The following is a 15,034-nucleotide window of genomic DNA, read 5'->3' as shown; positions in this document are numbered from 1 at the left end:
ATGTGCCTAGGCTGGTTTGGATGTGTATGTGCCTGAGCTGGTAGTGTGTGTGTGTATGCACCTAATTGATTTGTGTGTTTGTATATGTGCAATTGTGTCACACCCTCCTGTCTAAGTGCAATATTGAGATCCTGAGAGATGGCCTGACCCCACAGGGCTACAATACCACTGCCCTGCCCTGCCCAGCCCAGCCCAGTCAGCCTGTGGGCACTGCCTTGAGTTGGAACAAGAGACATGGTGCTGGTGATGCTGCCTCTTTCCTCAGCTGCCTCCTCCATCCTCACTTGTTTGATGCTCTGGTGGGCTCTTATTGGCTAGAAAATAAGAACAAGCCTGTGATTTTCCATCCAGGGTGCACAGGCCTGTTCACCCAGCAGAACCAGAACCTCTGGGGATCCTCATGGGCCAGACAGGGCTGTAGGCTGCACCAACCTGCTAGGGGATGGAAGGAGTCAGGCACTGGGCTGAAGCCTGCTCCTTGGCACATGGGGTTAATGGCTGTGAGAAGGGATTGGAGATACGGGACTCAGCCTGGGGCTGAGAGCAACCCCTGTCACATGTCACCACATGCGACTCCGGGCCATGATGGGAGCCCATGCTCCCCATGGCCCTTTGGACTCAGAGTGCCGGTGCCTTTCCCTGTCCTGGATGACCAGAGGGGATGTCCTCAAACCAGTAATCATCCCTTGCACCTGAAAACCAGTGGCAGGAAGCTCAACCCAAGGGGACATCTGCTCAGACAGGGCAACACACCTGGGCAGAGCACCACAGCCCCTGCATGCCACCATCCTGGCCCTGGCCTGCATTTCCTGGCCTGCAAACTCCTACCTTTGAGCTGCAGCTCCCTGCTGGACTTTGGCTTTTTCAGGGCCTCGTGCTCCACATGACATTGGTAATCAGTCACACCATCCTCGGGCCCCACCGTGGGGAGGCTCAGCTCAGAGTCTACACTGTAGGACTTCCTGTCCGGCACACGGCTGGGGGTGTGGGTCCTGTGTTGTGGTGGGGGTGAGCTCTCCAGTGGCCTGGGCTCCTTCCTTCTTTCTCTCTTTTGCAGCCAGGTCATTGCTAGCTGCCTGGGGTACAACTGTGATAGAAGGCCCTTCAGGGACATTGGCTCTCCAGAGACTGGGGCCTGTGGATGGAAGACCTCCCCCAGGTCTGGAGGGGGTGGATGGCAACCTGCAACAGGTGGAAACGGCATGTCAGCAAGCCTCCCCTGTCTCCAAGTGCTTGGCACATGCTCACCTGCTGCCCTGGCCAGTCTTAGCCCAGCTCCTGGCAGCATCTATTGTGGGCTCCCATCACCCAGCTAGTATGGCCCCGGGCACCAACTGTTGCAGACAGCCTCTGGGAGGGCCTGTTGTAAGTGGTCACACAGTGCCATGGGGTCACAGACCCTCTGGGCTGGGCTGGGTGACAGGTGGTTCTGCTCCCCTATGGACCACCAAGACATCACACCTACCAGTGCAGCCCAGGATGCCATCAGCCTTCTTGCCATCAAGGGCACACTGCTGGCTCATATTCGTCTTCTTGTCCCATCACCCCCAGGTCCTTTTCTGCAGAGCTGCTGCCCAGCCCGTCACCCCCAGCCTGCACCGGTGCAGGGGATTGCTCCATCCTAAGTGCAGGACTTTGAACTTGTTCTTGTTGACCCTCATGAGATTTCTTTTGGCCCAAACCTCCAACTTGTCTAAGTCACTGTGAATCCTAGCTCTACCCTCCAGTGTATCTACTCCAGTGTATCCTAGCCCCACCCTCCAGTATATCTACTCTCCAGACAGGAGATGGCTTGGAGCTGGGGAAGACAGTCTGGGCTCAGGAGAGTCCCCTGACACATCACTGCTAGGAACTCTGGGCCTTGACAGAACACCTTGTTCCCCACAGTCCCTGGGACTGAGACCACTTGTTGCCTCCCCCTGTCTGCCCAGGGTGTGTGGGTGGGTGTTCCCAAATGGCCCAGAAATAGTTGCTGTGGAGGAGAACCAGTGGCTGCAAGCTCAGCCTGAGGGGGCATCTGCAAACAACTACAGGAGGGAGCAGCATGTCAGCATGCAGACCTTGTACCCTCACACCCAACGCATGCTCGCCCACTGCCCTGGCCAGCCTGAGCCCAGCAATGCAAAAGCCTCTACCATGGGCTCCCCTCAACCACACAGTTCAGCCCTGGCACCTCCTGTTGCAGACACCCTTCGGGATGTCCTATTGCGAGGTGTCAGGCAGTGCCATGGGGTCACAGTCCCTGTGGGCTCAGTCAGGTGACAGGCAGGTCTGCTCCCCTATGGACCCACCACAACCAGAACCAAAGTGGGGCCTGTGAAAAGGCTCCTTGGCCCAGATCAGCTGCTGGGCCTGTCCCGTCCCCCACCGCTTACCACTGCTCCTCTCGATGGGGGTCTCCAGGGTGAGGTGTTCAACATGGCAGATGTACTCTGACCCCTGGTCCCTGGATGTCCAGCGGGTGAGTCTGGTCTCCTGCTGGAAGCTCTTCCCGTCCCGTGCCAGGACGGCCGTGCCGGGCTCCACCCTGCACTCAGCTGAGTCGCGCAGGATCACAGCAGTGTCCTCCCCCTTGCCCCTCCGCAGCCAAGTCACGCTCAGCTCCCCCGGGAAATGCCCCGCAATGCGGCAGCTTAGGGTGACTCCCTTCCCCGTGGCCATGGACTTGGGCTGGGAGATTTCGGACACATCCGGGGGCCGCAGGAGACCTGGGGAAGGGAAGAGGCAGAGGCAGGGACAGGCCCCGTCAGGGGACCCACAGCCTGGCAGGGGCTGCTCCCCGGCCCCTCACACACCACACAGACCCCACACCCCTGCAGCGGGGCTGGGACCCCAGGACACGGCCCCTCCTCACCCGCGGCCCTCAGGCTGGTGTGACCCGCTGCCCCAAGCCCCAAGCACCCTCGCACTCGCAGCTCCGGCCGGGTCAGGCTCCGGCTGGGCACTCTCCAGACGCTCGTCGCGGTGAACGTGCCGTCCGCGTTCCTGTCTATCTGCGCGGGGTCTTCCCTCCAGCTCCCGGCCCCGTCCCAGCCCCACTGGATCGGGGGCACCTCCCTGGGGTAGAAGTTGTGGAGCTGGACAGCAAACGGCACCTTGTCGCGGGGGTCCCACTCTGGCAACACCTGGATCTCAGACACCTGCGGCCGGGCTGGGGAGACAGTGTGGGGTGTTAGTGCAAAGGACTACCAGTATCCTGTTTGGGGCGAAAGGATGGTTGGGCCCTTCTGGGAGTTGGATGGGGTTGGGGCAATGCAGTGAGGGCTTTGTGAGACCTGTCCCACCACTGCAGCACTGGTAGGAGCTGGCGCATCCTCCACCCCATTCCTCTATGCAGCAGGCACTGCCCCCTCTGGATATGGGCTTAGGGGTGGAGGACACTCACCCCACACCTGGATCTCTGGAGAAACTCGCTCCTCTCTGATACATTCAATCTCATGGAGGAAGCAGCACCGGACCCGCACCCCGTCATCCTGCACTGTGGGGGTGAAGGTCAGGGAGGACGTGAGGCAGGTCCCAGCTCTCTGCATTGTCACTCTCCAGCCCGGGGGGAGGGCGGGGAGCAGCGGCTGGTGCTCGGGGCTCTCTTGGTTCCTAGCGCTCTCAGGCACTGTCCTGTCCTCGCTGCAGATTCTCTCCCATGTCACGGCCACATCCTCGGGGAACGTCCCCTGCATGGAGCAGTGCAGGATCACCTCCTGGCCCAGCAGGCACCGCTCTGGCACCTGCACCTCGGAGAAGGAATAAGGGACTGCCCAGCCTGGGTCAGAGTAATGAACATAAAGGACATGAGTCAGCCTGGGATTGATGGGAGATGCTTCCAATCTGAGCCCAGAGTCGCATCCCTGAGATTGAAGACTGCCTGGGCAGCAGGAGTGTTGGTCTGGGAAAGACCACTCCACCCCTGGGTATCAGTTGCCCTCAACCCTCCCTGGCCCATCCCTCCCTTGTTGAGTCTGCATCCCAACAGCATCTTCCCACTCTACCTTTGCTCCTATTTGTACAGCAGGAAAGGATTGTAGCGACTGCGGCTACCATTACAACCAGGATCCCCAGGATGGGTTCGATCAGGGTACTGATTTCATCCACCTCTGTGGTGTGTACTGAAAAGAGAAATCCAGGCAGAGCTTAGCTGTAGCATGTGACCTGGCATCCTCTCTGCCCCAGATGCTGCCCTCGCAGTTAGGGGTGAGGGGTTGCTCTGGGATGCCGGGGATCCTTGAGCCTGGCCATGCACTGGGAGTACAGCAGCCTGGATGCAGCAGCCCAGGAGGCCCCTCAAGGCCTGTGTCCCTCTGCTCCTTGGTGCTCCAGCTCCTCTGGGAGGGAAGGAGTGTTCCCGCTGCTTAATGCGGCCCCACACCATGCTGCTCTGCAGCTCACACAGCTTACAGTCTGACCTGGAGCAGCTCTGTGACACCGCGGGGAGGGGCAAGGGAACAGGCTCTGTGCCCAGAGTTAGGGCAGCAGGCAGGACCTGATATGCGCGCTCACCTAGAATGACCAAGGAAACATCCTCCTGTAGCGACTGCTCCAGAGCCGCATGGTGGACACAGCAGGAAAACACGCGTCCAGCATCACCACGGGCAGGGGTGAAGGTGTAGGTCAAGGTGAGGCTGAACGTCCCATCCAGGTTCTTCTGGGGGCTGGAGCGGGTGGAGCCCTTCAGGACCTGCCCGTCTCTCAGCCACGCCACGTCCACGTCACTGGGGAAGAACCCTGCCACGTGGCACAGGAGGGAGGTCTCCACATCAACCGTGACTGGTTGTCTCGGGATGGAAATCTTTGGGGCAGCTGGAAGTAAAGAGTCAGTGCGCTGTGCAGCACCTAGGGTGGGCCATGTGCAAGTGCCCTCACTAGGTTGGACTCTTACTGCACCCCTGTACCAGGTGTACCAGGCTTTCCCACCACCAAGCTGCACATCCAGGGTAGGTCAGACAAGGGGATGTGGATATCACTCGAGGCCAGAGAGCTTTCTGTTCCCTACAGGAGTTTCTGGAGAGGTGCTGGGGGCTGAGGAGGGCAGTGCCCAGCTGAGATGCAGCCTGGCCCCACAGCACGACAGCTAGTGACTCTCACTGAGACTAATAAAGCTGTGATGTCCAGTGCATGAAAAGGGGCTTGAACTTCCCTGGTTCCCTGGCTGCAGAGACCCAGCACAGTTTGGGTTTAAGGCAGGGAGAGCTGTGAGGATGGTGCTGACCAAGCTGGATTGTAGCCGGCAGTGCCAGGGGCACTCTGGGGGCTCCGCATGGGCAGTCTGCATTGTAAGTGATGCTTGTCAATAGCTCCTAAATAGCACATCTCCATGCACTTCTCACCAGGGCAGAGGGCAGTGTGGGCACGGGCACAGGGCATGGAGACTGCCTCTCCTGGGTTTAGGATTCATCGTAAGGGCGGGTGTTGTCCCCAGGTGAAGATAAGAGTTTGGAACTGCTTTGTTGAAAGTGGGGCTGACTGGACGTGAGGAGAAAGAGGGAGGCTCTGAGACAGTCCTGGTTTGTGTCGGCTACCTGCGAGGACCATAGGTGACCTGAAAAATGGATCGGGTTCAGGTCAGAAAAAATATTTTCAGGTTAGGCTCAGGCCAGATGCTGGGGATGCTCTGGGGTGCTGGGGATCCCTGCAGTCAGCCATGCACCGGGAATGCAGAGGCCTGGATGCAGCAGCCTGGAAATCCCCTCCAGGCCTGCATCCCTCTGCTCCTTGGTGCTCCAGCTGTACTGGGAGGGAAGGAGCATTCCCCCATTCCCCCTGGCTAATGCAGCCCCCGACCATGCTGGTCTGCAGCTCAGAGCCGCCTACATGCTGGCTTGGAACAGCTCTGTGCTGCCTTGGGCGAGGGGGCAAGGGAACTGCTCCCATGTCCAGAATCAGGCAGGACCCGGCACGGGCTCTCACCTACAATGTCCAGGCGGACGTCCTCCTTCAGCGACTGCCCCAGAGCCTCATGGCGGACGCGGCAGGAGAAGACGCTGCTGATATCACTGATGATGGGGGTGAAGGCGTAGGTCAGGGTGAGGCTGAAAATCCCATCCAGGTTCTTCTGGGGGCTGGAGCGGGTGGAGCCCTCCAGGACCCGCCCGTCTCTCAGCCACGCCACGTCCACATCCACGGGGAAGAACCCCTCCACGTGGCACAGGAGGGAGGTCTTGGCATTGGCCGCAGCTGGCTGTCTTGGGATGGAGACTCTTGGGCCAACTGGAAGGAAAGAGTCACTGTACCATGTGTGACCCAGAGTGGGGCATGTGTCATTCCACCTGCTAGTTGGGTTGGCACTGAACCACTGAGACCACGTGGGCCCCGGGCCCTGCGTCAGTCCCATTGCTCCATTGACAGACCACCCCCGCGCCCCGGCAGGTGTCACTGCACCTCTGTTGGTCTGGGGATCTTGGGTGGTCAGAGGGGAGAGGACAGCACTGCACACATGTCTGACAGTGTGAGACCCTGCATCCCCCAGCTGGCACTCAACATGCATCATTCACATGCCCACTGCATGAGGCTTGCCACTGCTCCAGGGGCAATACCGAAGGTCCTGCCCATTGGCCGGCCCAGACAGGAGCATGGCAAGAATATCGCTGGTGTCTGAAATGTGTTGTTCACTAACCACATCACTCTGCTCTGGTGGAGGTGTGTTGTGTGTGCCACCTCTGAGCACATCCAGCCCCAGTATGGCCACTGTCATGGCCATCCTAGTTGCCGCAGCCGGATGCTCACCGAGCAGGTGCAGGGTGGTCTCCCCCCGGTGTTGATGTTCCCTGTGCCACACAACACACTTGTACATGCCCTTGTCCCATGGAGTCACCGTGGCCAGCGACAGGGAGGCATCTCCGCTTTGCAGCTCCTTCTCCGACGGCAGACTGGCTCCAGGCTGGACCTGGCTCCTGCCCTGGTCGTACCAGGCCACCTTCTTCTCCCCTAAATACCACTGCACCCGCAGAGAGCGCAGGGCCACTGGACTCCCAACTGTGAACCGGCACTGCAGCTGGGCCCCCGAACCCAGACGGGCCCAGGAGGAGGGCGCAGTGGTCACCTGAAGCTTGGGACCTGCACAGGGGAGAGGAAGCAGCCGTGAGACCCCGTGGGGCTGGGCCAGACAGCAAGAAACATGAACCAAGACTGGCCCAGCTGCTGCAGGGACCTGGTGCTGTGCGGCAGACCCTGGCCTGGGGGCAGGCGGCTGCTGCGCCCTGAGAACGACTTGATTTCACATGAACACGCTGAGCTGCGTCTGTGATGTCATCCCGTGGTGCAGCTGCTCCAGACCCCGCACGCACCTCCCGCACAGGGACCCCGTTCTCTCCCCACAGCCAGGACAGTGCTTGGGGCATTTCTGCCAATGCCCTTCCTCTGCTTCAGGCCCATATGATTGGCCAGGCTGCCCCGTCTTGGGCTGCACACCATGGCCCTGCCCCCAAACCCACCCCAAGACAGCAGCAAGGCTGCACTTACCCTCTGGTGCAAAGAAGGAAGATAGGAGAACGACTACGGGAAGGAGGAAAGGCCCCAGATTCTCATCCCAGACCCCCATCTGTGCTCATAGAGTCCTTGTTGCATGAGCATAACATTGATTTCCAGGAATTGCTGTCTGAGTTTCACTTTCACATGGGATGCAGCCAGGGCCCAGGTTGGAATAATTAGGAAAAGGCTCCATCCTGTGTCAGGAAATTTTAATGCACCGGGAACTGAGCAAGGACCAGCCCTGGCCCCTCTGCACTGCCCAGTGGTTTTGAGGAGCGGGGAGGTGGGAGGGGAGGGGGAGTGTCAGTCCGGGGCCTCCCTTGTCCTAGTAGCAGGAGTCCGGGGCAGGCTTGGGACTGAGGGGCTCTGGGGATCCCGGCCCCTCCAGCTCCCTGCCCAGGGTCTGCTCCCAGGGCCCCAGTGCTCCCCACGTCCCAGACTCGCAGCCCCTGGGCAGGGAAAGGTGCACAGCAGGAGGGGCCGTGCGCATTTTGGGGTCCAGTCCCTCAGCTCCTCCAGGTCTTAGTGCCCCAGGACCCCTGGCTGCAGGGGAAGGGAGACCTCCCCCGGACCCTGTCCAGGCCTTTCCCGCTCCCTCACCCGTCTCTGTATGGGGTAGGTACCCCCAGCACTTTAGGCCTGGACTGAATGACACTTGCCCAAAGAGGCTCGGGGACACAGCAAGTGCCAGCTGGTGGTGGTAACTAGCTCCCACAGGTGGCCGTGGCAGTGGATGAGCAGGTGGGGAACGGTGGTGAGTGCCTTGAATAGCAGCGGTGCCCTCCCTGGGCCCGGCATCAGCATTGAAATCCCAAACAAGCCCCACTTTGCTCCACGTGGTCTGAGCCGGGCTGCTGTCTTGCAGCTGGTCTTTCCACAGACCTGCAGTCTGGCCCGCAGCAGTGCCCAGGCGCCTCAGGAAAGGGCTGCACCAGCTGGAGCCTGCCAGGATGAGGGATGGCATGTAGGATGCCTGCCAAAAGATGTGTGAAATATCTGCAGCCCCTGGTGGGGGTGGAGGAAGTTTGCCAGTTGGAGGGGCAATTATGGGTCTGGACTGACTCATGGATTTGATTTGATTTGATTTGGCCTGGAACACTACATATTTAAAAAAAATAAATTCTGCCTCCAAAGATAAGAAGCACAAATTTGCCCAATCGCCCCCCGCCTCACAACCCCAGGCCTGGTCTGGTCCCTGCAGGCAGCGTGGGGCTGCGGGAACTTGACAGTGACCATCCCCCCTGCGGGAGAGGAGCAAATAGGGCTCGTCCAGGATTGGGACGCAGGACCTTTTGCACACTAAAGGTGCAACTGGGAGTATAGGGCACAGAGCAGCTGCTGGTCTAGCACTGCCTGGCTGGGCCTAGGGCTGTGGGGGTGGGAGCAGAGCAGGTGGCTTGGGGAAGGGGGGTCTGGGACACCCTTGGGATACAGCGAGTGGGGACCTGCCATTCACCGAGTCTCAGACACCTGGCAGGGGCTGTGGGCAGCTCATTGGTCTAGGGCCTTGATCCCCACTTACTTTGCAGCAGTCCTATGTTCAAATCCTGGATGAGCCTGTTGCATATTCCCCTCCCAGCACAGGATGCACCCTCCAGCCCATGCACAAGCCCCCACAGCTTCCTTCTAGAAGCCCCTCAGCCCAGTGGCTTCTGGCCTGCAGACCGCATGGACTGTGTGCGTCTGTCAATCCTGCATTCCCCACGTCCCTGTCTTCCCCAGGGAAGCTCTGCTGGTCTGACTGGTACAAAGGCCCCAAGCCTGGGGGCCATCCTAAGTGGGAAGTTGTCTAACCTGCACCGTGAGGGACCATGGGGGCTGGAGAACCTGGCTGGTGGCAGAGAGTAGGGTGTTCACCCTGAGCAAAGGGGGCCCTCAAGTTTCCAGTCTGGCCCGGGGGGGGCTGCAATCTCCTGCCCCTCCATGTTGCTGTGGGTGAGGCAGAAAGGCCAATGCTGTGTAATGTGCGTGTTGTGTAATGTCTTGTGTGACTTGGAGGTGTGATACAAGTGTGTAACAGAAGGGAGCCGCCCCATGGGGTCCTGCAGACACTGAGTCTGGCAGCAGGTCCTGGAGCCCCAGGGAGCAGGAAAAGGACGTGGTCCCACATGAGTGGGGAGAGGAGGTGGTCCTGGCCTGGCGGAGCACCAGCCCAAGGCACTGCTCACCTGGAGCCTCCCAGGGCCAGGCCGGGCAGCTCTGGAGATGGGGATGTGCATACTCTACATGTGCTGAATGTGCGTACTCCAGTAGTACTGACCTGTTACTACCTGTTACTTTTACTTACCCTTTAAGTGTATGTTGTTATACCAGGAATGTCTATTTACCTGTCCCCTTTGGCCCACTGGCCTGTGACCTCAATCCCTGGGACTTTCTACATTAAGTGAGAAAATGGTTTGGTCTGTTGTGTTCATACCAGGCAATGCAGGGGTTTTGGTCCAGCTGTTCCTGGGGCAGCACAGGGAGGAGGGAAGGAGCCAGCCTGAGCCATTAACTGGGGGCCAGGGAGAAGATGCTTCAGGGCCCCATGAGCTGCTCTGTATAGAAACTCCACCCTGTACTCCTCTGTGTCCCGCAGGATCTCAGCAATGAACTTCCCCAGCCCCACCGCAGCTAGATCACACACAGCTGCCCTGGGAAATGCCCCATGATGCAGCAGCTCAGCATGGATCCCTTTGCAGTCCAGGAAATTTCCAACAACTCCAGGGGCCGCAGGAGACCTGGGGAAGGGAACGGGCAGAGGCAGGGACAGGCCCCGTCAGGGGAGCTGCGGCCTGGCAGGGGCTGCTCCCCGGGCCCTCACACACCACACAGACCCAACACCCCTGCAGCGGGGCTGGGACCCCAGGACACGGCCCCTCCTCACCCGCGGCCCTCAGGCTGAGCTCTCTCTCGCTCGGGGGCTCTCCGGGGCCGTGCTGGATGCACACTCGCACTCGCAGCTCCGGCCGGGTCAGGCTCCGGCTGGGCACTCTCTAGTCTATAGTAGAGTTGGGGAAGCCCAGAGGCGGAATTACTCATTTGCTGCTTTGCCTACAGCTGCCAGGAATCATGCTGCCTCGCCAGTGCCAGGACGAGTGCCAGAGGTGTCTGGAGCTAGGCAACAAGCCCTGTGGTGTCATGCACAAAAACACCATGAGGAGCAGCCAGGGGAATAAGGGGGCCAGATCCCCCACTTACTATTTCTACAGTGCAGAGGGGCATGAAAGAAGGACCCTAGTGATGCTGGGATGAGCAGCGGGAGCGCTACAGGAGGTGGTGTGGCTAGCACGGTCTTGGTCTGGGACCCTAGAGGTTCTCCCAGGGAAACTGGGTCCTCTGGAGAAAGAGGCCCTGGCCAGGGCCATAGGAAGGGCATCCCATGTGGTTTAGGGTTATGGGAGAGGAAACTCCTGACCCTGATTTACTGCAGATGATTTGTCTTAACACAGGAGATGTGAGCTACAGCAAGAGAATGGAAACCAGGCCTGATTGGATGGGAGACTTTAGAAGAACCCCTACAAGGACAGTGGAAGGGGTAAAGAGAGGGAGACCATATGCCGGAGAGAGATGGGTGCAATAGGTGAGGGGAAGTTAACCTGCCCACACTTCTTTATTTTGCTATCACATGGACTACTAGAAAGTCCAAGCAGCTGCCCAGGGAGATGCTGTGCCTAGTTCCTATCTGTGAAGTTCACAGCAGGGACTGGTGGTGATAACTGTTGCAGAGGCCTGTGCTGGGGCTGTAAGGGTGGAGGAGCCCCTGTTGAAGGTACTGTGGGGGCCTTGCCAAAGGCCACGGTGGACTGTTTGCATGAGAGGGAGTGAACCAGACAATGGAGCTTTCTTCTTTCTATGGGACAGAATTCTACAAAAATTTTCCGCCAAGTTGTGGTGGACAAGTGTTGGGAGGCAGTCGAAGACTTCCTAGCAGGGCACGCATCATGGGCCAAGCCATAGAGAGGGGCTTGACCATACCAATGCTTGGTGTAGTGAATGTGCAGTTAATTGCCAGCTTGGAGGAGAAAACCAGGCAGAGCTCAGTTCTGGCGCATGGCCTGGCATCCTCTGTGCTCCAGCTGTTGCTTTTGCAGTCATAGGCCAGGGTTTTCTCTAAGGATCCCTGCAGCCAGCCATAGACCAGGAATGCAGGGGTCTGGATACAGCAGCCCAGGAGGCCCCTCCAGGCTGGCATCCCTCTGCTCCTTGGTGCTCCAGGTCCTCTGTGAGGGAAGGCGCATTCTCTCAGGATAATGCAGCCCCAGGCCATGCTGGTCTGCAGCTCAACACCACCTGCATACCGCCCTGGTGCAGCTCTGTGCTACCTCAGAGAGGGGACAAGGGAACTGCCGCCATGCTCAGAGTCAGGGCAGCACACAGGTCCCAGCGCAGACTCTCACCTGGGATATCCATGGGGACGTCCTCCTGCAGTGGCTGCCCCAGAGCTTCGTGGCACATGCAGCAAGAAAAGATGCTGCCAGCTTGGCTGTGGACTGGGGTGAAAGGGTCAGTCAGGATGAGGCTGAAGGTCCCATTTGAGTTTCTCTCAGGCCTGGAGTGGGTGGAGATCCCAAGGACCCATCCATCTCTCAGCCACACCAGAACCACCTTCCTGGTGTAGACCCCCACAACGAGCGGCACAGGAGGCAGGTCCTGGTGTTGGCCACGGCCGGTTGCCTCAGGATGTAGGTTGTCAGGGCAGCTGAAAGGAAAGTCACCGAGCCATGCGAGATGCCAGGCAGTGTGAGTGCAAGTACTCACGAGGTAGGGCTGCCACAGTGCTACTGAGGCCAAGTGGGGCCTGGCCCCCGTGTCAGCCCTGATGCTCAACTGACCCTGCTGGGGCCGTATGGGGCTGGGGGCCAGGAATGGTCAGAGGGGATAGGACAGTGGTGCCCATGAGTCTGGTAGCAGGGGGCTGTCTCTGACCCAGCCAGCAAGCCAGCACTCAATGCCCGACTGCATGCCCAACCACATACCCACATCATGAGGCTTCCCACTGCTCCTGGGACGAAGCCAAGGGCCTGCCCCTGGCCAGGGTTAGACAGAACCATGGCAATGAGACCCTGAAGTGCATCACTCGCTTGCTACTTTGGACTGCCGTGGCATGCCATGGCAATGAGACCCTGAAGTGCATCACTCACTTGCTACTTTGGACTGCCATGGCATAGGTCTGAGTGTGTGTTGCCTCCACACACATCCAGCCTCAGTACTGGCACAACCACTGAAATCCCAAAGAGCCCCTCTCCGGTACTCACCAAGCATGTGCAGGGTACTGTTCCTTTGCTTCTGCTTTGCCCCATGCCACAGAATACATTATTAGTACATGCCTTTAGCCATGGTGACCCCATGGGACATCAACAGGGAGGTGTCTCCACTTTCCAGCTCCTTCTTCAACAGTAGGCTGGCTCCAGGCTAGGCCTGGCTACTGCATCCTGCCCCGATTGTACCAGGCCACCTTCCAATCCCCTAAGTACCACTGCACCTGCAGGGAGCGCAGTCACCGGCCCTCCCGACAGTGAACCGACACTGCAGCAGGGGCCCCGAGCCCACCTGGGCTGTGGAGGAGGGTGTTGTGGTCACCTGCAGCTGGGAACCAGCCCAGGGGAGAAGAAACAGCCATTAGGACCCATGGGGCTGGGCCAGGCTGCGGGGAAACAGGAACTGGGACTGGCCCAGCCATTGCTGCGACTAGGGTGACCACCTTTTCAAAACGTAAAGGTGGGACACATTCCCCCCACCCCCACTTCCACTGGCAGCAGAGCCAGAGAAGGGCTGAGTGGGGCAGTGGTGGTTTTAGGCCACCTGCTGCAGGCCTGAAGCTCCTCATCATGTTTCCCTTCCCCACCACAGCGATGCATCCCCTGCCAGCTTGGCAGCAGAGGGAGCACACCTACACCCCACTTCTGCAGTCCTGGTAGGAGATGGGTCACCATGGTGGTGCAGGGCTCCCAGGGGAAGGGCAGCAGGGCAGGGAGCCCTGAGCCTGCTATTGGTAGGCTGCATCTGCCCCATTGGATAAAGAGGGTGCTCTCAGCCACTCACCCCTGCCCACGTCAACCCAGTGCTGTGGCCACCACAGAGGAGGTGTCCCCTGCTGCTGCTGGTTTCCATATACTTCGATGCACTTGTGCAGCTCACATCTGACCCGGCCACCCTTGGCAGGGACAGCGAGGCATCACCACTCTCCAGCTCTGACAGGCTCCCACCAGGCTGGGCCTGGCCCTTGCATGCCTGCTTTCCTGGGTACCAGTGGCCTGGAAATTGCCAGCGCAATAAGGAGAGAAGCATACAGCCAGATTGAGACTACAAATGCGGTTCCTGGCCTGGAGACCTGTACAGGGAACTGTGAGAGTAAAGCCGGTAAGGCTGGTTCACAGGGTATCCTGCCAGAGGCGAGGATGGGAATGTAAGGTGTGAAATGTGTGCATTTGTGGGGACCAACAGAAGTGGGACACCTGGCATGAGAAATTCAAGCTGGCAGTTAAGGTAAATGGTTGGGCTGAGACTGTCCAGCTAGACTTCCTGGGTCTGGTACTGCCAGGGAAGGCTGGGGTGGTCCACTACAGCCTCAGTGGTGAAATTAAGAAAAATTACAAGTGTTTAATAGAGGCTGTTGGGAGACCTTTTAACCCAGCTGCAGGCCTTGGCAGGGCCAGCATGGCTTTCAGTCTGCGAGTAAGGACACAAAGTCAGTACAAGATTTTGGCTTGGCACTCAGACAATTAGCTGGAAAGGCCTTCCTTCAGCTCAGCTCAGACATACATGATACACTTGCCTGAGACCATTTTATAAAATATACCTGCAGTGGGGAGACGAATGCTAAATTTTGTCAGGGAAAAGCCCAGAGCCTGGAGGCAGCCATAAACCTAACCACTTACTGGAGCTGGCAGATTAGACGGGGGCCTACTTTCCCAAGACGCGGAGGCTCGAGTACATATGACTGTGAAAGAGGACAAGCTGGTGGTACAATACACGCCCCAGCAGGTAATAACAGAGATCATGCAAAAACTTCAGGGTACAATAGACAAAAAAAAATCCAGAAGACTTTGGAGAGTTAGGGCCCAACCAGATGTGCCAGAAGGGACCCACCTGGACCACAGCTGATAGGGTTACAGCAGGGGACTGCTGGTTGATGTTGGCACTGTGGTGGCCATGACCACTTCTGGAGGGGCTGCCCACAGTAAAGATGCCATTCCAGGCAGGACAAGTAAGTCAGGCAGTGGAGAAGGCCACATCCGGTGCCGATACACCCAGAGGCCTACAGGAGAGGGTAGTAATTGTTGTTTCCTCAGGATTGGGGTATTACTTGGAAGGAAAGGTAGAAGAGGTTCCTTCCCAATTTCTGCAGGATTCAGGTTCAGGTGTCCCTTGTACTTAGCCAGGTTTGAGAGCGCGCCACAACCGAGGGGGAATGAAAATGTTGACTCCGTAAGCTAGTGGTCAAAGCAGCCAATGGAGAGATGCACCAAATCCCGGGGGAGTGGAGTACAACTATGAACTTCCAAGACCGCAGATGCCATGTGACTGCCTCAAAATGAAGGCTGGAAACCCAAGATGCCTTGTTAGCCACTGACTTTCAACAATGTCTCAG

General features: G+C 58.6%; 1 protein-coding gene across 1 annotated transcript; it reads right to left on the bottom strand.

The window, feature by feature from the left end:
* Positions 1-92: 92 nt before the first annotated feature.
* Positions 93-7,574, bottom strand: LOC102386731. Its single transcript, XM_025195394.1, has 10 exons — positions 7,453-7,574; positions 6,718-7,047; positions 5,902-6,201; positions 4,495-4,794; positions 3,987-4,103; positions 3,386-3,760; positions 2,855-3,151; positions 2,376-2,708; positions 829-1,182; positions 93-314 (listed from the first exon to the last, which is right to left on the bottom strand). Exons 1-10 carry the CDS (start codon positions 7,529-7,531, stop codon positions 262-264), a joined length of 2,538 nt encoding a protein of 845 aa, XP_025051179.1. The 5' UTR covers positions 7,532-7,574; the 3' UTR covers positions 93-261.
* Between the last annotated feature and the right edge of the window lie 7,460 nt (positions 7,575-15,034).

This window comes from Alligator sinensis, unplaced genomic scaffold (assembly GCF_000455745.1).
Source record: "Alligator sinensis unplaced genomic scaffold, ASM45574v1 scaffold1839_1, whole genome shotgun sequence".
Classification (NCBI taxonomy): Eukaryota; Metazoa; Chordata; order Crocodylia; family Alligatoridae; genus Alligator; species Alligator sinensis.
The sequence above is the reverse complement of the archived record's forward strand: the minus strand, read 5'-3'. Positions and strand labels throughout refer to the sequence as shown.

Excerpts from the sequence above, each read along its gene's own strand:
- LOC102386731 (XM_025195394.1), bottom strand. The coding sequence starts at position 7,531 with ATGGGGGTCTGGGATGAGAATCTGGGGCCTTTCCTCCTTCCCGTAGTC. Across the intron at positions 4,795-5,901 it reads CGTCCGCCTGGACATTGTAG|CTGCCCCAAAGATTTCCATC; the intron begins GTGAGAGCCCGT and ends CTTTACTTCCAG. Across the intron at positions 3,761-3,986 it reads CTGTACAAATAGGAGCAAAG|GCTGGGCAGTCCCTTATTCC; the intron begins GTAGAGTGGGAA and ends ACTCTGACCCAG.